Source organism: Pomacea canaliculata, linkage group LG12, assembly GCF_003073045.1.
Source record: "Pomacea canaliculata isolate SZHN2017 linkage group LG12, ASM307304v1, whole genome shotgun sequence".
NCBI classification, from domain to species: Eukaryota; Metazoa; Mollusca; class Gastropoda; order Architaenioglossa; family Ampullariidae; genus Pomacea; species Pomacea canaliculata.
Genome location: NC_037601.1, coordinates 9,752,890 through 9,776,764, shown reverse-complemented (window position 1 = coordinate 9,776,764; position 23,875 = coordinate 9,752,890). Strand labels below are relative to the sequence as shown.

Here is a 23,875-nt window from a genome sequence, read left to right as displayed (position 1 = left end):
CCTAACAAGGACCAATGCTTATCTACCAGCCTCGAGCTCTGTGTCTGCGACCAGACAACTGCTGATGATGAAGCGTAGAGTGCTCTGGCACTAACATGTGCCACCTCATGTCTCTCTCGTCCTATAGGCCGCACTGCTGTCTCGAGCTGAACAGCGCCTAACAAGGACCAACGCTTATCTACCAGCCTCGAGCTCTGTGTCTGTGACCAGACAACTGCTGATGATGAAGCGTAGAGTTCTCTGGCACTAACGTGTGCCACCTCATGTCTCTCTCGTCCTATAGGCCGCACTGCTGTCTCGAGCTGAACAGCGCCTAACAAGGACCAACGCTTATCTACCAGCCTCGAGCTCTGTGTCTGCGACCAGACAGATGCTGATGGTGAAGCGTTGCACACTCGGTAACTGCCATGAGCACCACTTGTCCGTCTCGTCGGGAAGGTTGGAAGGCAGTAAGGGTTGAGAAGGAAGAGAAGGTGAATGAAGGGATGGTAAGTGGAAGGAAGAGATAGGAAAGGTTTGATGGAAAGGAAAAGGTAATAAAGGGGTGGAGAAAGGGGTAAAGTTGGATTTGTAAGGGAAGGAGAGAGAGGGAGTTGGATGGTAACAAAGTGTGAGAGGTAGAGGTGAAAAGTTGAGAAGGTTTAGAAATTGGTGTGAAGCAAATGTGTAGAAGGGCAAAATAGGGAGGCTATTGGAAGGTTTGTGGGAAGGGAAGAGGTTGGAAATGATGAAATGATGACAAGAGGGAAAAAGAATTTGTCTGGGATTAAAGAAGATAATTGATGAAGTATATGGTGTGGGAAGCAAGGAGTGAGGTTGGTGGAAAAGGAAGGAATGGGAATAACCTGAAAACATAAAAGAGAAAAGTACAACTGTGGCTAATATAATGCAACCAAAAAGCATTGTGTAAGCTAATATCATTGTGTAAATATGTGCTGCCAATTACTATACACCATTATCCATAGTGAAAAAATGAGGTGCCTTGATGGATAAAAGAGTGAAATTCCCACAAAAAACCTAGAGGCAGTTCCTTCCAAAGCCAATCACCATGCAAGTAGTGGAAGAAGTAGTTGAGTGCCTATGTATTTGTGTGTGTGTGCTTGCATGCGCGCTTTGAAGTGAATGCAACAAATGCAGATAACAATTGTCATTCAATGGAACTCAACTATGTCATTCAATAAAGTGACAATCTAACTACACAAACACTAAATCTTAATTGCAAAAGCAGTTACATGAAATCAATGTGTCTACATTATTATAATCCTTGAAAGGTGACATTGCAAGTGAAATTACTAAAATACATGTGTCAAGGGAGTTGAAGAGATGTGTTGTGGAGTGCGGGTAACAGTTCTTATTCAAGGAAATTTAAATATGTCATTGAATGAAAGGAATCCTCAATTTTAATCAAAAATGTCTATATTAAGTTTGGTGCCACTTACCTTATGGGCTGACCTGACCTGGTTTTAAAAGCTGGTTTACCAAACCTGTTATCTGTAAATGATGAAGAGCACACATTAATAAAGCAATGGTATTTTGAGGTAACTGTAAACCCATATACAATAAACATTCTGACCAAATTCCTTCAATTCTAGACCACGTGTAATAGTTTAAGAGCACCTAGATTGATAGTATCTGTATAGCACCAAAGAATGAAAAGAGTCAATTATTATCATGAATAGAAGGTCAGAGTTCATGAGTAACATTAAAGAAAGCACATGACAACCTAGGAATAAGGGGAGTTAAGAGTTTACTTAGCTGTAGACTGTACTGCATTACTCATTAAATGTGCAAATACGGTACTCGACTGATCAACATATTTCTCATATTCTTTGTCTAAACCAGGCATGTAAATTCCTCCATTAATCTTGGTTCCAAACTGTGTGTGAGTCTCAGTGTGTATATGCGCCGGTGTGTGTGTGCCTGTGAATGTATGTGGTGGGAAGTGAATCCTACGAGTGCAGGTAATAACTGTCATTGCAGAACATTAAATATTTCATATAATAAAGAAATAGTTTAAATTCTATTTATTAATTGTAAAGACCAAAACACTGTTTCCTGACATGAAGTCTTAATGGATAAATGTACACACACAAACACATACACCCCGAGACAGAAACCAATACACACAAATGCATGAACAAAGCAGGTATTGTTCACTGTGCCTCCGAGGACTACACAGAGTAACAAAGTGGTTATTCCTTGACCTATAACAATTGTAATGACTAAATTTAGTCATCGTACCTTTGCTAGAAAGTGTAGTTTGATGCTTTACAGTCGTGCAGCTCTGCACAGAATTGACCTGGCGAGAAGTCTTTTCGTAGCTTGCACACAGGTGAGCACGAGCTCTGGTCATGGTGAGTCTCGCAACCTGCGGACTGCAAGTGATTTGTTGACATCTGGGCTAGAGCACGTGAACCGCTGTCTGTGTTGTCCCATCTGTGTTTATAGGACATCCTGGAAACATGGCACATTACCCCTACCGGGAGATATACAAAGGGAGGACAAGAGGTTGAGGGGAGAAGAAAAAGAGAGAGCAGCTTGAGAGAAGGGCGCGACGAGTCATCGCCAACCGGTTGACTAAGGACAAAGTCTGTGCTCGGAGCTACGTTCTGTCTACGGCTGTCTCACGTTGTGACTCAGTGTTCCTGCTAGCAGTGTGTTGCCCCAGGCACAAGTCTGGGAGGGGATGTGTCAGTCAGCCTGCCAGACATAGTATTGTAGTGTCTGACAGCAACAGCATAAGTTTGAATCTGAACAGTGAAGACATAATATTTTGCGGTGATTTTACCTCTCTCGCAAGTCGTAATATCTAGAGAAGATGAGAAAGAAGTGAAGGTCTAACTAATCATCTTGACAAACGAGCACTTTCTATCCGTATTTGCCCCGTAGGTTTACCCAGTTACAGTGTTCCCTCGCTACTTCGCGGTTCATATATCGCGGATTCACTACTTCGCGGTTTTTGTTGTTTTTTTTTTGAGTGAAGTATCGATGATACTTCCGCGCTTCTACAAAATACCAGAGATATTTCAACAGGAAAAAGACGAAAAATGAAGCTGTATTAGTATCTGCTTGGAGAATTTAAGACTTCAACAAAAGAAAACGGGAATTTGATTATGGAAGACATAATCTGTTATTGCACTGGAGTCTAGACAACACAGTGCGCTTGAAGAAATATGGTTGCCCTCACTCAAGTAAATGAAAAATTCTTTGTTCAGCCTGATGTCAAGGCTACGCACTTACAGCATCATTCCTTGATGTGTTCTTCAGACTTTTAAATGTTGCCAATCGTACAGAATGGACCAGAAATCTGCGGACTGGAAAAGCTGCTCAGTGCTGTGAAAGAGTTCACCCTTGTGCACTGAAAATATTCCATGCTGTTGATGTTCACAGACTAAGTGACCTGGTCTACAATTAACTTTAAAGGTACCCGACCCATCCCGAGAAAGTCACGTGCTAGATGTACACGATGCTGGTTGAAGATGTTAGAAAAAATAAGAAGTGTTAGGTTTTGGTGGGTATTGGATTTTTTACTTGTTTTTATTTGCCTTATCAAAATTAAATATAGACAAGACAGAAGAGATAGGCATAGACTTTAGGAAAATAAAATTTTGTTTTATTGTGTACCTGTTGAGACAGTTAACTCCTTCAGGTACGTAGGCTCTGTTTTTGATTGCAGGCTAAAATGGGATGTAAACATGATCAGCATGTGAACCTTCAATAGCTGAATAGTTTTTCAGTCAGCACAGCAACATTGAGCTGTTTTTATCAGTCATACATATGCTGGTTTTACAGTTTTCTGTCCATGATATGAACAGTTTGAACCATACTGTCCATATTTTTCTAAGGTAATTGGTGTTAAGCACAGAAATTTGGATTCCTTTTTATGATCAGCAAATTGTCAGAAAAGTTTACAGCATTTTGTCCATACCAGAACATGTCCTAGCAGGAGAATTTGTTATATTGAGTTCAGGCAGGCAAACATACTATGCCTATATGCAAAAGCAATAGGAACTTGAAATGGTTTACAACCTCTGCAGTCCACATGCTCAACCATAGATTATAGATTAATTGTCAGTTGTATGTGTGCATGGGTGTGTGATATAGGTGTACCTTAAGAATGTTTTATACATAAGAATGCACGTTCTTATAATGCACCACTCGCCTAGTATTTTAACTAGCAGTTTTTTTAAACTTTTGTAACAGAACACACTTCCCAAGTTATAATTGCCCATTAGGGTTAATAAAGTTGGACATTTGTCATTGTTAACTACTAAAGACATTGTATGACTCATGTGTGTTATGTATGTGAAAAACGTGAAACGCGTATGCAACCATGTGTGTCATATAACGTTATATGCATATGCTCTAGTACTACATGGCTCTTGAAAAATCTTCAGTCCCAGGAAAATTTCTGGCTCCCACCCATGGTAATGATCTGCAAGACTGCTGGTCTTCACACATTCTGCAGGCTAAGGCTTGTGCTGTGAGACTGATTCTATAGTTTTTTATTTATGTCGTGGTCAGCTGCTAAAATAGAAGTCCTGCACATCCCTACTGCTTACCTTTCCGAGTCCGTTAAACAGAGCGATGTTGTCTGCGAAGTCAATCTTCCGTCAGTTCCGTCAGTTCCCATACGACCTAGTGCTCTTCGTTTATTTCGTTTCTTCTTCTCATCACCCAGTCGATGACAACGAGAAAGAGGACGAAGGACATCACTCATCGGTCTGACATCCGTCCTGACGTGAAGCCACTCACTTTGTTGCCCTCCGTGATACACACAGCACTGTTTCTTGATGTACCTGTGAATGTTGTTTACGAGAATGGTTTCTCTCATATAATTAATACTATTAGCATTGTCTGTTGAAATCCGTATGCTCCTAGAATCATGCCGAGCGAGGGGAGGTGGATACTATCAAATGCTTTTCAAAGTCGATGTAGTTTATGCACAGCGATGCAAACACTCCTATGGTGCATAAAGCGAAGATCTGGTGTGTGCATAACCCTCCGTTTTTGAACCCTGTTTCCTCTTTTCTCAGATTTTCTCTAATGCTCCTCTGTACCAAGACTCTGCAAACAATCTTCCTTGGAGCTGATAATAAAGAGCTCACCCTTCTTGACTAGCTTCACAATGATGCTTTTTTCCACGTTTCTGGAATCTTCTGTTCCTCTCTCGCTTTTTTTTTTTTTTGGCGGGAGGGGGGGGGAGGGAGGGAAGTTCTTCCAGTGCACTGGCGCTAGTAATGGGCTTTACTTTTAGAATATCCGCATTTATTCTGTGCTCTGTTTCTGTTTGTTTGATAGCCTCTACTATCGTTGACTGTGATTTGCCCATGTTTCATTTCAACTGCGTATACGGCCACTTCTTTCTCTTTAAAGTGTTCTGCCTCCCCACATATTCTTCCTCATATACGTGTACTCGTCTCCAGCGTTACTGATATATAACCAGCTTTTACTGCAGCCATCATGATTTTATTAATTTTATACTAATAGCTAAGTTCTTTCAATTGTTTTTAGAGGATAGTGTAATTGCATGCTTTTTGCGTGCATTGTTTTTGTACCAAGAACTGCAAGAACACCATTAAACTTTTCAGACATTAGCTCGACGTCTTATCTTATCACTAGTCGTGACCCTGTCTGAGAGTATGATCATGAACTCAATGCACAAATAGTCCACACAGTTGTTATTTTCCTGTCAGATTGTTTGCCCGACATTCCATGCAGGCGGCGCACGGCCACCAGTGTCTCCAGCACCAAAGTTCCAGCCCTTGCCATGCTGCTGTTGGGAATTGTTGTCTCGGTCTTCGTGTCGGCAGGTGAGGTTTCGAACTAACCTGCTATTCAGCTGAAAATTACATATTGAGAAATATTATTACTCATACTCTGCCGAAAATCCAAATGAATGGCAACTAAATTAAGCATCAAACTTGAAAGTTGACAAACCATTTTCATTTTTAAGGTTGACCACTGATAAGGGTTGTTCTTTTTAAAGTCGCTCAACTAAAAAAATAATCTGTAGTTTTATCCGTTATATTTTACTTTAACTCAGTTTTAACTTAGACACAAGATTTAGCTCAGTATGTTGACTATATTCAAATGTCCCGAATGTTTTTCCCCAAAACCACTGGTTCCCTGTGACCTTCCCTTCATACACAACTTTGATGAACTTGATCAAACGTTCGCTATTTTCCTGGTTAACAGATGTCGCTTTCCAACCTTAATTACTTCTAATGTCGCAAAGTGTTCGTAAAGTGAGTGAAAGTTCGTTCAGCTTCATTTTGTTTTGTTTTTTCAGCGGCAGTGGACCTGGCCTCACCGGAAGTGTTTGACCCCAGGTTTTACATCAACACCAACGTGGAGGTGCTGCGGGCTGGGGTCAGGAGTGCGGCTGCTGCCAAGAATCACTGGCTGACACATGGCATACATGAGGGGCTGCAGGGTTGTGGCAAATTCCACTCTGTGCAGTACCTGGCCAGGTGAGTTCTCGTCTTCAATACATGGACAGGCTAGAACAGTTATTGCTGACAAGGACGAGTGAGAGAATGTTAGAGCACAGGCGGTGGTTTCCACTTTACGAACATTAAAATTATCTACAAGGCCATTATTTATACTCATATATTGAATACCAAGTCATAGGTCACAGGTCATACGTTTACTATTACATATGATTACTAAATCACAACATAAACATTCCTGTTTATATGGACAAATCTGCATGATTAATGTCTGATATATTAATTGATAAGAATCTTTCATTATTAATTTATGATTTATTACTTGATAGGAATCTCATATTATTCATTTATTCTAAATGAATTGAAAGGCTTGAAAAACTGAAAATATTCCCACAGGTACAGTGATCTTCATAACGCGTTCGGGAAGGATTACCAAAGAGCTGTGGAACACTACCTGACCTTTGGGCTCAAAGAAAACCGCCTGGGCTACCTTGAAGGGGGTTATGGAAACCGATGGACCGTGTCAGATCCTAGTCACGGTCTGTTCGTCAGTGCCTCTCGGAGGATGGGGGGTGCCATCGACAGCCTGGTGTGGAACAACCACGAATTCATCAACGCTTGGGACCACGGGCGAGAGCTGCAGATGGCGGTGAGGGAAACTTCCAAACGAAAAATTTGAATATCTGAATATTAAGAGATTAACAACTAGATGTGACTGAGTCGTGTTCATCTTTTAGGGGTGATTGTACCCTCCTCACTTCCATTTAGTCGTGCTTACCTTTCAGAGGTGATTGTACCCTCCTCACTTTCCATTTAGTCATGCTTACCTTTCAGAGGTGATTGTACCCTCCTCACTTTCCATTTAGTCGTGCTTACCTTTCAGATGAACTTCGTGCCTCACGGCGAGGCGTTCAACCCCACAGAAGGAGGCGGCAGGACAGACAGTCAAGCAGACTCGACCAAAACAGTAATCAGGCACATACATGCTGCAGGCAAGACCCTAACCTCGGAGGTAAGCAGAAATACGTCACGTCCTCCTTTTTTTTTGGCATTGCTCTCTTTTGTGTGTGTGTGAGAGTGTTTGTGAGAGAGAAAGTGAATTTTATTTACGAGAATGGTTCTCCTCATATAATTAATACTATTAGCGTGCTATAATTTTACTGCACAAATGTCCATAATTATACCATTAATAATACACTATGTAGGTTCTCCCAGCTTTCTGGATGAGGGCGAACGATCCAGAGTCTGTCAACGTCATCGACACCTACCAATATCCGTTTTCTAAAACAGTCACACTTAGCTGCCCAGGGGTGGCCAAAGCCTGCTTGGTTTTCCAATCAACCTTTACTGTGGCAGGTAAAGATAGCGAAACAGTGCACATGTCTAACGAACATATATAACACACTTTTGAACATCACATGGTGCAATGTTAAATGTTGTATGATGTTATACTGTTAAATGGACGAAACATTGTTACAATATCTGACTGTTACATGTAAAATGTTACAATTTACGTTGTGAAATGTTACACATTACGGTCTACATTGTATCTCTTATCGACTTTTTGATAAACTTCTGTCATCTGACAACATTGACGACAACATCAAGTTAAAGACAAACGCAAACAAGAGAGAACGTGGCTAATTTTCAAGACTGCTGTTCAGGTGACATCCCAGCATACACTGTGCTACAAATGGAGGCCCCGACCGGTTACATGCCCAGCGAGTTCACCGTGTTCCGCAGCGTGCACCTGACCAGTGGTCAGCTGGTGACGTACACCAACACGCACCCAGTCGTGGCCTCCACTGCCGATGATCGCTATGCCATGGGAGTGTACGCACCTGCTGGCCAGGACACCGACCTTTTCCAGTACTATGGCTCCCACAGCTTCGGATCCAACCCCGACAGCCCTTCTGACACCAACAAGTGGAACGTCGTCTACCGTAAAAACACATTTCCACGCGGAAGTACCCACGTACAGAAGTACACGGTGTACATCTGTGTGGGCACGGTAGTGGACGTCGTGAGCTGCATCAACACTCTCAGGCACTCTACGGGAGATGCTATAGTCGGCTGAAATCTGCTGATGCTTGATAACAGAGACAGAAGTGCAGTCATTCATACTGATGATTAATGTTCAGAAAGCTCTCTTTGATTAAAGATTAGCAAATAGTCATAATATCCTTCACTATTTTAATACCTCCAGCGGAGGTTCTTATATTTTCTACAAAGCCGGAACATACATGATGGCCAATTTCTACAGTAATTCCCCTTCGGTGTTTTGGAAGTGTAATAACTTGTTATGGAAAACTATCATTTGTCTTTTTCAAAAAATCGTTTCGATAATTTCACTTTCTATTTTCTTTTTCTTTTGTGGGCGTACACTCCTATACACACACACACAGACGCATGCGGTCGCACTCTGACAAACGCTTCCAACCATTCCACAACACATCGACACCATTTTTTTTCCCCAAAGTTAAATAGTAAAATATAAACAGTGAGATTATTTTCCATGGTTAGTTTAGAGACAGAGAAGATATGCGAAGTATCTGTAAGGACCTGCACATTTCTCTGAGAAAACAAATAAGTGATAAGCACTTCTTTTACGACACGCTATTTACGAACGATGATAGCATACGCACTAAATGTGCACAATGCAAAACTGTGTCTATGCAATTCACTTTGATTTAGGAAAACAACACCTCACTACATACACCGCAATGCAGTGTGGACCACATTTTGATGTACTAATGGCAAAGACTGAACAGTCGCCATGTATATCATGTACATCACAGACTGCACCTGTTGAGGAAAAGTCACAGTTTCACAATCAACTGTGAGGTGCTGGAGGCTGCATGCAGGTCACTCGTTGAAAGTCTTTTTACATGTAACGTGGGCTCCTGGTGAGGCCATTTCTTCGACAAAGACAAGGCAAGGCTAGAGGTCAACCAGTCTCCAGTCCGTCAGACTATCGGTGATCCCACACACACCCACAAACCATCTCTGTCTCTACCTTCTGCCGTGCAGTATATAATCGCCATTTGCGGGCAGGAATGCTTACAAGAAGTCCTGTTTACCAGCATCCATCATCGTTCTTAAAGGGTTATATAGGTCCCTTCTTGATCTTGTTTTCTTCACTGTCTACATCTCTCTTTTGTACATCATCACATCAGTACACCACTTCTCAACTCTGAGACAATGATAGATGTACAGAATACATGTATACAGATGTTCCAATATTTTCGGACTTAAATGACTCGATGACTTCAAAAACTGGATGACAAGCTAAAAACTTCTACTAATCCCAGCAATACAGCAGCACAGAACTCCAAAAACATATGAGTCCCATAGAAATTGGATCGTACCCTTTACCTGGAAACCCGACATAAAGGGAGACAACAACTAGGTCATGCGATACAAGCTGCTAGAGTTGCCGCTCCTTGTTCAAGGTGCGCTACTCTGCCACACAAGGCTGATGTGGACACTTTACTAAACAGAACTGTTGCTGCGGGAACAAAATGGTAAAATGGATTTTAAAGCTGTAAAGCTTAAGTGATTGTCTGATATTGTATAGTTTCATCAGCGTGCCGAAAGCAAGAATACATTTCATTCTTATACTGTCTCAGCGAGTGTTCTGATTCAAAGAAGTATTTAACATGGACGTTTAGCAATAAACGAGAGCAAACGAGAGAGAAAGGGCGGATCTCCAAGCATTGAAATTCTCACCGTCACCAGCATTATCAGCCCAGTGGATATCGTCACTCCTGTAATCTTACCACCAAAGCTTACCATCTCTTTTGGTTCTCTTGCATTCTCACAATCAACTGAAAGGCAGGCGTGCCCGTTCCTCTCATTGATCTCCTCCCAAAAATTTATTTTATTTCATATATTTTTCCCTATAATCTTTGTTAACCATCTCAAAACTACCCACTTTACTCCATGAGCATCAGTTCGCTGGGTACTTTGTCGTATGTAGGACTTCATTGGTGGTGTGGACTGAAACTGAAAGACACGAAGGATCTAGCAGCTAACCTACATGGCTCATACTCACTTTTAAATTCATTGAATTGCTCAATATCCGTATACTTCATTTGTAAAGGATTACATTAGATAGTTTCTCATTTTGAAGAGACAAACAAATGAAATAAAAAGAAATATGATTTATACTAGTAAATGTAATTTTCCTGGTTCCTTTATATGTTTTTGTATATTTCCTATGTATAATTCTCTGTACCATGTATAATTTTTCCCATGCTTATTATCATTATCATGTAATTATCTTCATTTTTTTCTCACTATACTGTCTGCTTTGCTGTGAAAAAAGTTTTATTCCAAAATTTTTGTGTTTTAATGGACAATAAATTATTGTATTAATAATCAGCATCATTTTTGTTACATCAATTATTTTGGTTTTACTGTCATTTAGGATTACTCCAAATTTATGGATGACAATTTTGATGCAAAGGAATGGGTGAACAGTGCCTTTCGATGTCAGAGGGAGCCAGGAGTTTCTCTTGATGTAAGTTAGATTGCTTACACAAAGCCATTGTGTAGTAAAAGTGGAAGCATACAATCTTAGAACATTGCCTTGTTTCTTTGAAAACTAGTTTGATCATCTGTCATTTCAAAGAGAAGATAATTTATGATGAGACTTGCAGAGTGTAGATTATGAGTGTAGCTTACACTGTTGACAGTTTCTTTATTATTAAGGAATTGATAATGTAAAAATCAAGATAAAAAATTGCAGTTTCAGAATAGTCACATTTTGTGTTTGTTTGTTCACAGCAACATGCAACAACCATGGTTATGAAACTTCAAATGCTTATTCAGGTAGGTTGTTCTTAAAGGCCAAACCTCTTAGCCTCAAAAAACATATTTGACCTCCCTCCTCCATTCTTCCAACCATCAAAAGATGTTCAGTTGTGCAAGAGATTGCTTATGGCTTCATGTACATGCGAGAGAGATTATGCATCATACACCAAACATTTACTTGTTAAATTGTGAGAGATTGTACATCATACACAGTATGCGTATGTTTGTATGCCAGTTCCAGTGGTATTTTGTGTATATCTTTGTACAAATCTGAGCAAGAAGCTAAATATATATATATGTTTGTGTGCACAAGTACGAGATGTGTTGGATGTGTGTGTACACGCATGAGCAAGATGTTGGATGTGTTTGTGTCTGTGTACAAGTGTGAGAGACAGGTAGGTGTGTGTGTTTGAGATGAGATGTCAGATGCTTTTATTCAAACTCTTTAAGCTGTTTAAATTCTTGCATTTTCAGGAAGTGAACAACATTCTGGAAGAGGCCAGCCAGCAAGCTTTGCAAAATCTTCCCAGGTATGTGGCATCTGCAAGATCATCTGAAGTTGCTCTCTATGCTTCTGGCAGTAACACATACAAGTAACTATGAGTGTAACTGCCTCTCTACGACTGCCACTTTATCAGCTGTGAAGAACACCAGGGCTTCTGCTTACGCAAAAAATTGCGTACAGTACGCATTAAAAGTTCTGAGGACCCCTTCAGTTTTCGTCAATGGAGTCCCCTTCAAATTTGGGCGAAGAACAGGGACCCCTTAAAAATCTGAAGAAGGGGTCCCTGGGACCCCAAAGAATTTAGCCTAAGCAGAAGCCCTGAACACTGTATGTATGTTGAACATAACATAGCATACAGATGTGCAGCCCATGATATGAGCACACTTATTTCCAGGGTGGTGAGAGAGTTGGATGCAGTGAAGCAAGAGTCAACTTTACTGCAGGATCAAATGAGAGCTGTGAAACAGGATATTGAGAGTGTAAGTTTGGAACTCATTCCTCTAAACTTCAAATCAAGAACTGACAAAGCAAACTTCTACAGGTGTCCTCTTAAAGAATTTTCTGCTGACTTGGTTTTGTATCTATATATACATTTTGAGGTAGTGCAAAATGCTGTTCAGAACATCTGTTTATATTTATACATGAAGAGAAAAACGCTGCTCAGATCATCTATTTATATTATTCAGGTAGAGATAAACACTACTAAGATTATCTTTCTTTCTTCAGGTAGAGAAAAATACTGCGCAGTCCATGCAAACCCTCTTGACCCTGGATGAAATCAAGTCTCGAATGAAAATGACATCAGATGCTCTGAAGGTTTGAAACAGTAGGGTTTTATGTAACATACTGTAAACAGTAATAATAGGCAGGCTAGTAGCAGTGGTATAATAAGGATCGTAATATGATATGCACTGATAGTTAATCAGCCAGCTGCTGTTTCTTTCAGAACTTAAACTAGTTAGTTCAAATAGGTTAGGTTGTTTTTGTGTGCACATGCACACATGAACATGCATGTGTGTAATAATAAACAGTGTACATTGTCAGAATATGTGAAGTTTTATTTTCTTCCTCTTTTTTCTTCTTAGGAAGCTGACAACTGGACAACACTAAGTTCAGATATGGAAGAAGTGTTTCAGTCACAAGACATTGAAAAGGTGATATCGTAATAGAAATATATTGGATCTAAAACTATTTAATATTATGTTTTGTGGCATAAGCTGTTTTTCTGTTTAATTTTCTAAACACAAAGTTTGTCGTGACTCTTAGTATGGCTTATTATTCCTATTTAATTTTTCGAACATATCAGGACAAAACTATGCCTTTATATTTAGGTTATTGTTTCACTTTTGATTCAGACTTAAAATAGTAAGAACAGGGCATGCAGTAGTTTTTTTTACCTAGCATATGTATGAGCTGAGACTTAAGTGTGCAATCAAATTAAATGTCTTAAATATAACATGCAGTTCACAGTCTCCTTCACTGATCTCTTCCTGTCAGTCTTTTGTCCTCTGTATTAAGTTTTTTGTAGCTTTGTCTATTTTCTTGTCATTTAGATAACAGAAAAACTGTCAGGGATGCAGCAAAGTTTGGTGAGTAATTATACAGTATTATTTATAGAGAGAAGTGTATGTGCTTATGAAATCATGCTTTATGTATGTATATATTACGACTGTATGGATGTAAGAACATGAGAACAAAAACATGATTTTTTTTTTTATGTAAAAGATGATATAGACTCAAAATGTGTGTCTTGGGATATTGCATAAAAGGAAAGATAGCTTGGTGATCATATCAGTCTTTTGGTGAAAGCCTTTGCAGACAAGTACTTCAGTGTCTCTTATGTTTTCTTTTAACCTTGATGTTGGTTATTTCTTTCCATCTATATCTGCAGCAAATACTGGTAGACACACCTGACTACATGGAGAAGTGCCAGCACCTAGAGAAACTCAAAAATCGTTTGGAGGCACTAGTCAGTCCTCAGTTGATCGCAGCCTTTAACTCCCAGAATCTGGGTGAGACAATTTCTTAGTGACTTTTAACTCTTTGAAGATTTTAAAACCATTTCACCCTTCCAGATGTTATAGTAAACTCTAACTAGTCATATACTGGAATTCTGACATATTTTCTTTATTTCTTGCAAGGATGTCGAGGGAGTGAAACAGAGTCATAAAGTTAGTGAAATTAAATGTGGGAAATTCTTTGAGGCAGCAGATAAATTGTCACCTACAACTATACAGCTATGTTCATATTAGCTCAAAAAACATAAAAAAATATGATTTTAAGAAATAAATATGATATTAGAAAAATAACAAATCGCAAGCTTGTACATGAACATATGTTCTTATGTTTGATGTTTGATGATGTTGGGTGTTGGATGTTTGATGCATTTCAACCAAAGAGATGCTGCTATGTGTTTTCATCTTTTACAGAGGACACTCAGAGGTTTACCCACATATTTGAAGAGATGGGGCGCCTGCCTCAGTTGTATAAGTATTATCACAAGTGCTGCAAGGTTAGTATCTTATTGTAAACAACAATTCAACATGATTTCTCCAGCAGGGTTGTTTTAGACACTTTGATGTGCTCAGTATTACCAGTCAACATATCTGTTTGTCTGTGTGACAGCACTCTGCTGTACAACTTGCTTGAATAGGTTACAAATGCACATCCTTGAATATTTCTTTGTTATCTGTTTTTATTTTTGTTTTACTTTATTTTCTGTTCCCACTGTTTTGTAAATAATATATTCCTTGGAAATTCTTACTTATTAGTTACAAATTGCAAATGGATATTGCTGAATGTGAAAATGGTAGTTTTTACATTTCTCAGACTCAGATTCTGCAGTCCTGGAAGACAATTGTTGAGACACACAGCGCTGGCAAGCTGCAGGAGTGGATGACTGAACTCTATGACCTGCTGCACTCCACATGGCATTTACAGGTCCCCAGACAGATCTGGTGTTTGGTTCTTTTTCTTTTTTAATGTGCACTAGATGTTGAAGTGTCTTATATTCATCACAAAAATTAAGGCCATAGTACATTTTGGAGATTTTAAAATATATTTATTCTTGGAGTTAAAAGTAAGACCTTAAGCATGTTGTGGATATTTTAAAGTGTGTTTGTTACTTTGTGCAGATCATGTGGACATCTGCGGTTTTCAAAGAGCCTGTACCTGTCATTGTGGACATGTTGTCTGATGCCTTGCTGACACTGGATCCATCACTGTCTAGTTGTTTTAATTCTCACCTGCAGCAGAGTTCTGACATCCTTGATGCTCTTGTGGAACTGAAGCAGGTTAAACATCACCATTCTACAGTGGAAAAAAAAATCTCACAACAAATAGTCCAGTGCATTGAAAAGCATATCAAGTTGTAGTTCATTTAATGCGTAGCATAAAACTGACTTAATTGTATTTTTCTGGTAAATATTTGTAAATATGTGGGCTGTCAGAGAATGGTATGTGTGTTGTGAGAGACAAGGAGAAGGAAGAGAGACCAGAAAAATGTATTACTTCAAAAAAAAAAGTCTTCATACAGTGAGATAGAGTTTGCAACTTTGTTAGGTACTACTAAATGAAAGAACCTTTCCAGCAAATGTGGTCTATTGTTTTTTCTTTCAATCTAGGGTTCCGACAGATTTGCGAAGAGCATAGAAACAGCTGTTGAAGCTTATCTGACAGGTGTGCTTATATTCTACATTGCTTAGTTTACATTTTAATGAGGTGGCTACCTTGATGCATGAAATGTTTGTTGGTTAACAGTTTTTCTGTTATGCAAATTTAGATGTCATGTGATGATAATCCCAATCCTTTTTTCTAAAATCTGGGGCTACTGATCCGTGTACATCCATTCTCAGACACTGCAGCAGAAGCTAGCAGCCTTGAGCGTCTGCTCCAAGCTGTGTACCAGCCATACAGACCCTACTTGGTCAAGTACAAGGTGTTTGAAGAGGTGGCTCTTAGCAAGGCCCTAGACAATGTCCGATTGGTAGGTTTTTTAAAACCCTTCTGACTACATATGGGATTTTTTTCCATTTCATTTATTTTATTTATTGTTTTAATTCACTTCCTTTGACTTGCCTGTGATTTTTCTCCCCAAAATATATCATTTAGAAATTTAAAAGGAACTTTACAAGTAAAATGTCTTTATTATAATAATAATAGGGTTTATATAGCACATTTCTGCACATAGAGACAAGTTCAATGCACTTGATAAGGCCAGAGTGGTGAATCATAAGACCAAGTGGACAGAGGCAATAAATAAGAGAAGCCCAAGGACTGAACCCTGAGGCAGGTTTTAATGCGAAGCTGTGGACACTAACAGATTGGGTGCGAGCAGACAGGAGTGGAACCAACCAAGGACTGTACCAGAGATGCCAAAGGTGGTATGAAGCCTCTGAAGGAAAATGTGATAGTCCAAAGGGTCAAAAACAGCTGATAGATCGAGCATAGATGGGACTGATAAGTGGCCACGATCACAAACAGATAATACTTGTTCGCTGTCTGCGCAAGAGTAATCTAGATCAAGTGGTGCTGACAGTAAGTCGACTGGAGTGGCTCAAGGAGACTAGAAGGAAACATGTCGTAGTAGTTGTTGAAGGACAACTTTCTCCACAATCTTAGAAACTGAAGGTTGGAGACGGAGTGGTAGTTCTTCAGGTCATTAAGGTCAAGATTATGCTTCTTAGAATGAGTCACGTGTTTGAAAAAGGAGGAAGAGAGCCTGTTGAGGAAGAGAGGAAGAAGAGAACCTGTTGATAAAGAGGGGTTAATGATCTTGTAATGACTGGAATCAGTAGGTCAAAACACTCAGACAAGATGGTGGTCAGACCAGGATCCAGCTCACAAGATTTCTTCAGCGAATTAGCTTTACTTGTAAATTTGACAAAGAAGATCATTTGTAAGCTGGGATACACTAATATGTCATAGCCTCTTCTTTGTTTTACTGGTTTATCTTGACTGATCTTGTACTTTGTATGCTACACTGTTGTCTTGGTATATTTATGATGATGGAGTTGACTAGTTTCATGACTTTGTTTCAATTGTCATATTGATTTGTCTTCATCTAAGGATCATGAAGAAGTCTTTGACACTGTGCAACTCTTATCAGAATCAGTCAACAAGATCTTCAGTGCTGCCAATATGGTGAGTACTAGCCAGGTATTTCAAACACAGGCTCTGACCAGTACTGAGTATTGGCTAACTGCTACTGACTGGTTTCTAAGAAAATGTATAGATGCGTGTAAGAAGTCTGTCCATGTGTAATACTGTTTTTTGTTTGCTCATATCAGTAAGAGTTCTGTTGTGTTAGGAACTGATTTGCCTAGAACTTCACTTGTCACTGAAACTGTTTCCTGTTTTACAGTCCAATGATCGATGCCGAAAACTAAGCAATGGTTGCTGTTACCGGGCACTGCTTGAGGCATATAAGGTGCTCTTTCTGAATTTGATGCTAGTGTGTGGTAACAAGATGCAGAAAACTTTCATCGATTTGTGTCATCAAAACATTTGCTAGAATCTGAGCAAAAGCAGACCAATTATTCCCAATACCTCTTTTTTTTTTTTTTTTTTTTTTTTTTTTTTTTTTTTAAATCTCTTATGTTGCATTTTTAAGAGATAATGTATTTTTTCAAAGATCACGATGACAGAAATGACATATTTGTTTCATATGCATACAGATTGTTTTCAAAGTTTTGATCATTTCCCAGCTTTTTATCAAATTTGTTTTTTCTGAAGACATTCTTTGCAAGTTACACACGGGAGTTTCGACGAGTGCTGGTCAACATTAGAGAGAAGTGCAGAGCAGGTGGAACAAATGAAGTGGAAGACTGGTCCCACTTTCAACACTCTCTCCGCATCATTCAGACCTGTGGTGAGTGAATAGCACTCATGCAGTCACTGCAATTATACTTCATTCCCATTCATGACATCCACATGTGATGACAGTTGAAGCAAGAGGAACTACACTGTCAAAGTTTAATTACTCTTCCTTTTATGTTGTCTGAATGTCTTGATGGGTGAAGCAAGAGTAACCATGACTGTAATCAGTATTGATGCAGCACTGCATTCTTCACAATGGTATTGATAAATCATAGTCTGTACCATTGCATGAAGAGCAGTGGTGCTGATATTATCACTATATCTTTAATCTATAAATCATTTTATAACTTGATAAAAATTGGGTGCCAGCAGATTGTGCATTGTCTCTGCATTTTTCTTCAGAATGAAAGTTTTGTGTTGTGATTAATAACAGACTTTGTTGCTTAGAATATATTAGTATCAGGAACCACAAATATTTTTATGAAATCAGTACGCTGTACATGTCTTCTAGAATATTACTATTAAGAGCCTTGAACTGTTTCATGAAATCAGTTCAGTCTACATTTTGCCTAGAATATTAATATTGGGAGCCTTTTGTTGTCTTCAGCACATTGGAGATACTGTGAAAAATAAACTAATAAAGAAATTAATAAATCTATTTTATTTAATAAGTTTGATAACATTTTGTCTAATAAATTTGATATTTTTGATCAAATTTCAAACAAAACTTGACATTTGTGCTTTTGTAGGTTGTCTTCTGATGAGCATGCAAGATCTGGACAAGCAGCTTATTACCACCATACTGCAAACTCTGGCACCACTCTTGCAGAGTTGGGACTACAGCAGAAAGTAAACAGATCAATGTAGCTTTTTAATCATTATGCAAGATTGGATAATGTTTCCATTATTGACGGCACCTGGTGAGCAGCATTCAACAGTAGGTGTGTCAGTAGTAACGTTTATCGTGTTCGTCTTTTGAATTTTCTCCAGACACATCAGCCGCATTCAGACCCTGTCATTCCAGGCATCATTATTCCTGAGTAGTGAGGATGAAAGGGAAGCTCTGGTAGCCTTTGTGAAAAAGCTGGAAGATGGTAACGTTTTCTCTACTTAACTTTATAACTTGCTACATGATTTAGTATTATAACTTGCTACATAACATAAGTTGACAATGTAACTGTACATCAGACATTTTAAGTGCTAAATCTAATAACAGAGGGTACCATTTCATGTGCTTATTAAGATGTACATGTTGTATAATTTATTGCAAGAAAAGTACTTTCTCTCTCTTGCTGTTTCTTTTTTCATTCATGCATCAAATGATTGTCTGTTTAAAAAATTCTTGTATTGTTTGCTGTCAGGAGACACACCATCTGTGTTAACGGAAGTCATGACAGACCTCGGTCGACTCAGTGAAGATGTTCACAAATTTGCCTTTGAGATAGTCTTTGCACAACTCAAGAATTACTTGAGCAATGTTTCCACCATGGAGGTCAGAATGTTATGAGAAAAACAGGTTTAATTTTTGCTGAAAATGTATTTCGAGATCAAAAGTTGTAAACATTGGTTATAATGTCATAGAAACTATCTGGATCATTGGTTATATCACAGAAACTACCTGGATCATATGAAAGTGCAGCATGCACATGTGTATATTTGTGTTACATCTGTGTGTTTATATATATGTGTGTGAATGTTTAGGGGAAAGGTTTGTATGTGTCTGCACAATATAGGTTGTGGGTTAGGGTTAGGGTTAGAACTGTAGGCACAATTTCCCTTAGTATCAGCTGCTTGCTTGCTTTGTTGTGAAATGTTTAAAGATGTTTATTTTACAAAGAGTTAGTTTTATGGTCAGTCTGCATAGTTAAGCAAGGACTTCATACAATCAACCTCAGCTTTTTACTTTTCTTTTTCTTTACAGGTCTGGACTTCCCAAAGCTCTGGGGGAGCTTTAACTTCGGACCTTCCAACCTTTAGCATGGCACCTCAGGAGTATATTACAAAGGTTTGTGATGGTCTGTTTATATTGAATCTCTTGAGGCATATAGCCATTTGTTATCTTTCACTGTCTGAGGTGTGAAATGCTGCAGTAATAAAAAATTTTGTATTGTGTGCTCAGATGTGTCTGTGGACCTAAGGGTCCCAGTGTGAAAATATAAAGATCTTTATGAATGCATGTTCCCTTGCACCTGTGTGCACACACACACACAATGTGGTCATGTTGAACCTACTGACAGTCCTCTTTTCATGACCAAAACCAGAGAGAATGTCTGGTCTCATTTGCACACATAAAGGGAAGTAAGAAGTTTCACAATTCTGATCTTGAGTTGAATGACATTACATCCCGTAAATAGTGTTTTTCAAGAAGTCTAGGAAAACGAATAAGACTGCCAGACTTGTACAAGTTGTACATGGAAACTGTAGTTGTGACAACCGTGCTGGAGATGATTCAAGTATGTCCCTGATCAGAAGCTGTTAGCGATATATGTAGTGACAATTTATTTATGTAAACATCCATCTTGTGCAGAGAAACTTTTCCCAGGCTTGCAAAATATACAGTCCCCAAGTGCTGTGTGCATAGGCCTGTAGACATTCTCCTGGCTGAAAAAAAAGTTTCCTACTTTGGCCAATCCTGTAGACTTGAACTCACTTGTAGTAAGGTAGTTTGTCTTCACTTTGTGGCTTTTAGAAGGGCCAAACATTGAAGATGCATTCTGTGTGCAGATTGGTCAGTACCTAATGACGCTGCCTCAGCACCTGGAACCCTTCACCATTCAAGACAGCCCTGCGCTAACAATCGCCCTGAGACACAGCAAGCTGCCCTACACCAGTGAGCAAGGTCAGGGCCTTTTCCCTTTTTTAAAAATGTTAATGCTTCTTTTTCTCACGTGTTTTCGTCAATATATGTGTAAGTAGATGATCTCACATGTGTGACATTGATACAGTAATTAATGGGTCTCCCAAATGTGACGATACAGTAACTATCATGTATGAGGTGTACAACATTCGTATGGGAAGCAGGGATGTCTTGTATGATGTTGATATAATCAGTAGCAGGTCTGCTTATGTGACATTGATACTGTAAGTAATGGGTCTGACGTGTTTGATGTTGGTACAGTAAGTAGCAGGTCTATTGATGATCAGCTAAATAGCATGTTTGACGGGTGTGATGTAACAGAGCCGCCCGAGCACTTGGCTGACCTGTGGCTGGAGTCAGTGGCACGGGGTACAATGCATGTGTTTGGGGAGGAAATGCTGAAGATCCCACAGCTGACGTCACATGGCACCAAGCAGCTCATCACAGACCTGGGTAGGTATTCACACTGGCTGGTGCTTGGGTGCTTGGGCAAGTGGTGATCAGTGCGCAGGTGGGGAAGTGGAGAAGGTACATATGTAGTAGGAAGTGTCGGTAAAGGACATCAGTTTAACTTGCGTGTTTCTATTTATAAATACTTCTTCCGATTCCTCAGAGTACCTGACCAACGTTCTGGACGACCTTGGCCTCCAGACCTCGGAGACGCTGACGCAGATCGACGCGCTGCTGCGTGCCCGGCCGGAAGAGTTTTCTGAGCGGGCCGAGCTGATGCCACAACGATTGGCTCACACCATCGCCAGCACGCGCGGCCTCGACGTGTGATGACGTCATGCAGAACACGCCGGGGGACCAGGTGGGGGCTTAGTCACCTGGCGTGACCTACAGACCTGAGAGTCTAAGGTCCGGACACGCTGGGAAGCCTTATAGTCACTGTTCGTGTTGTCGACCGACAACAAGCAAGAGTTGTCCCCTCGCTTTCTCGCTCGCAGGCGTCGCCACCTTCTGGGAACAGGCCTACAGATGTGCGGCTGTGGGCCAATCGTATGTTTACTATCAGGAACAAACTTCGTGTTGGTGTTGGTAACTTTTGGTGGACACTTCTCATTTTTATTTCTTCTGTCGCGTGCTGATTTGAGGGGGAAAAGAGACATTGTCGGGAGCAGCGAGGAGTGTTGTAGAGAGGGGACTCTTCATCGTAGCGCTCATCTGGTGTACATGATTCTTATCAGTGTAACGTTTAAGTTAATTACATGATTTTTTTAGGCGAAGAAATATTCCAAAATAAATGTGATTTGTACTCTATCAGAGTACTAGTGGGAACTTTTCTTGCAACGCATTGCATCATATAAATAAGAAAGGAATAGTCGACATCTCCATAAAGTATCATTCGACACAACAGCAGTCAGTACAACAACAGTCGATGCCAGTCTAACAAAAGCCAGATATTTTGCAAAACAGGTGACGGCTAGACATTGCAAAAGCGAGATTTGACCTTTTCACCGTTGCCCTGTGCCATGGTTGTCAGTAAAATCAATATTAGAAATAATATACAGCAGACTGTTTAGCCGGGGTGAGGAACAGAACAGAAAATGAATCGCTGTGCATCATGGGTATAGAACATTGCGCAGTGGGAGAACTGTGCACGACATTCCATGCACAAATTACTTCACTTTCCTTCACCAAGAAATACAGACTGGCGACTTCTTTACTCTTGCTGTAGGGGATCACAATCATATGAAACTGTTGCAATATTAAATGTCCATCTTCATCATCATCATTATTGTTGTTATTCATAAAACAAGACTATGAAATAGCCAATAGTCTGATTTCACTCTCCTCAGAGACTAGAAGGTCGCCTACCATCCGTATCGGCTGCCTGAACTGAGCGTTCGCACATCTTAAATATATCGGAAACCGTTTATCTGTTTGTGATTTCGTGTTTGAGGCGTTCATTAATAATACGAAAGAGGTCTTTTGACTGCGATATGTTCCAGCTGTCTTTAAGCCAGGCTGCCACCCGGCGGCGCTGGAAAGTAAGTCACATGAGCATGATTGACTGACTTGGGTAGTCACGTGACAACGTCTCTAATACTTTACACAGACATATGAGAGATGGATATCGTCACATTGAGAAAGAACCCAGGCCCGCCTAGCAACTAGTAGCTTGAATGGTGAGACATCATCATCGTCGTCGTCATTGCCATCATTATCATCATAATGGGGAAATGAACATTTTGGTCTTGAGGAAAGTTCATTCCGGCTGTCTCGGAGCTGGTGCAAGGGATTTTGTTAATTAAAAGGATTTTAAAGATTGAGATTTTCTTCTCGCCAGTTTATGGGTCAGCAAAATCGCCTTAAAAGCTTAATATCCTGAAAAAAAGTCCGGAGTGGGACGCTCATCAACATTGTTTTTATAAGAGGTGAGTGTGTGTGAGAGAGAAAGGACAAGCACTGAGTGAAGAAGAACGTTATCGCACGATAGAAGAAAAAGTAAAATCTTTGGCACTGATGAGAAAGAAAAGAGTAATAACAAATAATAGATAAATATAAGAAGTACACCTCCAAAAAATATAAGAGCAATAATAGAAGAAATAATATCATCAGAGAGGTTAAATAATCTTAGAAAGTAGAAATATAGCTGAAATTCCAATCAGGAGAAGAAATTTAGAATAATAAAAATACACTAAAAATAATTCTGTCAGACGTTAGTAATAGTAAACATGTACTGATTATAAACCCGAGAAAAAGAAAATACTAATAATTAATAACACATTCCCCTTAATTCCAAGAAATCCTTTTAAGATGCACTCACAACTCTGTCATTCACTTCTCTACCCGAACAGCCAAAACAAGATCCTGGACTACAGGGTTGTGAATGATAAAGGATCATTTGGATTGGCAGGGTCAATTTGGTTTTAATTGACAAAAGCGTCCTTTGGATAGCTCTGTCCAAATATTTCGGCTGCATCCAAGGTTTGTCCTCTTCTCTCTTCGACCCACGGATCCTGATTATTGCATGCAAGAGACTGTTGTTTGTCGTCTGTTCAAGGAGAACTAACACACGTGAGTGATAGAAAAAGCAGCAGGATGTCTGGCTCCCCATTCGCTTCCTCATGTTCCCTCCGCTACCCCTAAACACATGTAACTCTGTGACATGCTCCTTCTCCACATCGGTAATCGTCGGCTTTCTTTGAAATCCTGCCGACAAATTAAGGCAGTTGTCCTCCCTATCTGTTTGTGACAGTCAGATAATGAGACCTGAGCCTGGCAAACAAACGGTGTTAATGCTCTCTCCCATCCATGTTATCAACTCCTCAGCGCACCCCACCTCTAGCTGTGTGATCGTTGTGAATCTCAAAACGAGGCTGTGACCTAGTTCCATCATTTCTCAATTTCACGCCCGCCTGTGTGTTAATGCGCGTATTAATATGTGTCTGTCGTCTGTGGCAGGAGATTTTTTTTAAATTCCAG

General features: G+C 39.7%; 2 protein-coding genes and 1 long non-coding RNA gene across 3 annotated transcripts; 2 read left to right on the top strand and 1 right to left on the bottom strand.

Moving 5' to 3' along the window:
- Positions 1-273: 273 nt before the first annotated feature.
- LOC112576986 lies at positions 274-3,510 on the bottom strand. Its single transcript, XR_003101978.1, has 3 exons — positions 2,242-3,510; positions 1,440-1,491; positions 274-845 (listed from the first exon to the last, which is right to left on the bottom strand). It is a non-coding gene; the product is annotated as an uncharacterized LOC112576986 (long non-coding RNA).
- A 2,186-nt stretch (positions 3,511-5,696) lies between these two features.
- LOC112576983 lies at positions 5,697-8,800 on the top strand. Its single transcript, XM_025259891.1, has 6 exons — positions 5,697-5,813; positions 6,293-6,473; positions 6,849-7,101; positions 7,336-7,464; positions 7,658-7,808; positions 8,117-8,800. The coding sequence occupies exons 1-6, from the start codon at positions 5,771-5,773 to the stop codon at positions 8,527-8,529; spliced, it is 1,170 nt and encodes a 389-aa protein (XP_025115676.1). The 5' UTR covers positions 5,697-5,770; the 3' UTR covers positions 8,530-8,800.
- A 1,090-nt stretch (positions 8,801-9,890) lies between these two features.
- Positions 9,891-22,323, top strand: LOC112576982 (conserved oligomeric Golgi complex subunit 7-like). Its single transcript, XM_025259890.1, has 24 exons — positions 9,891-9,976; positions 10,882-10,974; positions 11,241-11,285; positions 11,742-11,797; positions 12,167-12,251; positions 12,499-12,588; positions 12,858-12,926; positions 13,326-13,361; positions 13,664-13,784; positions 14,202-14,284; positions 14,602-14,712; positions 14,907-15,065; positions 15,396-15,450; positions 15,627-15,757; positions 16,840-16,914; positions 17,135-17,200; positions 17,506-17,641; positions 18,339-18,438; positions 18,580-18,683; positions 18,951-19,081; positions 19,511-19,594; positions 20,314-20,428; positions 20,768-20,899; positions 21,060-22,323. Exons 1-24 carry the CDS (start codon positions 9,974-9,976, stop codon positions 21,224-21,226), a joined length of 2,247 nt encoding a protein of 748 aa, XP_025115675.1. The 5' UTR covers positions 9,891-9,973; the 3' UTR covers positions 21,227-22,323.
- Positions 22,324-23,875: the final 1,552 nt, after the last annotated feature.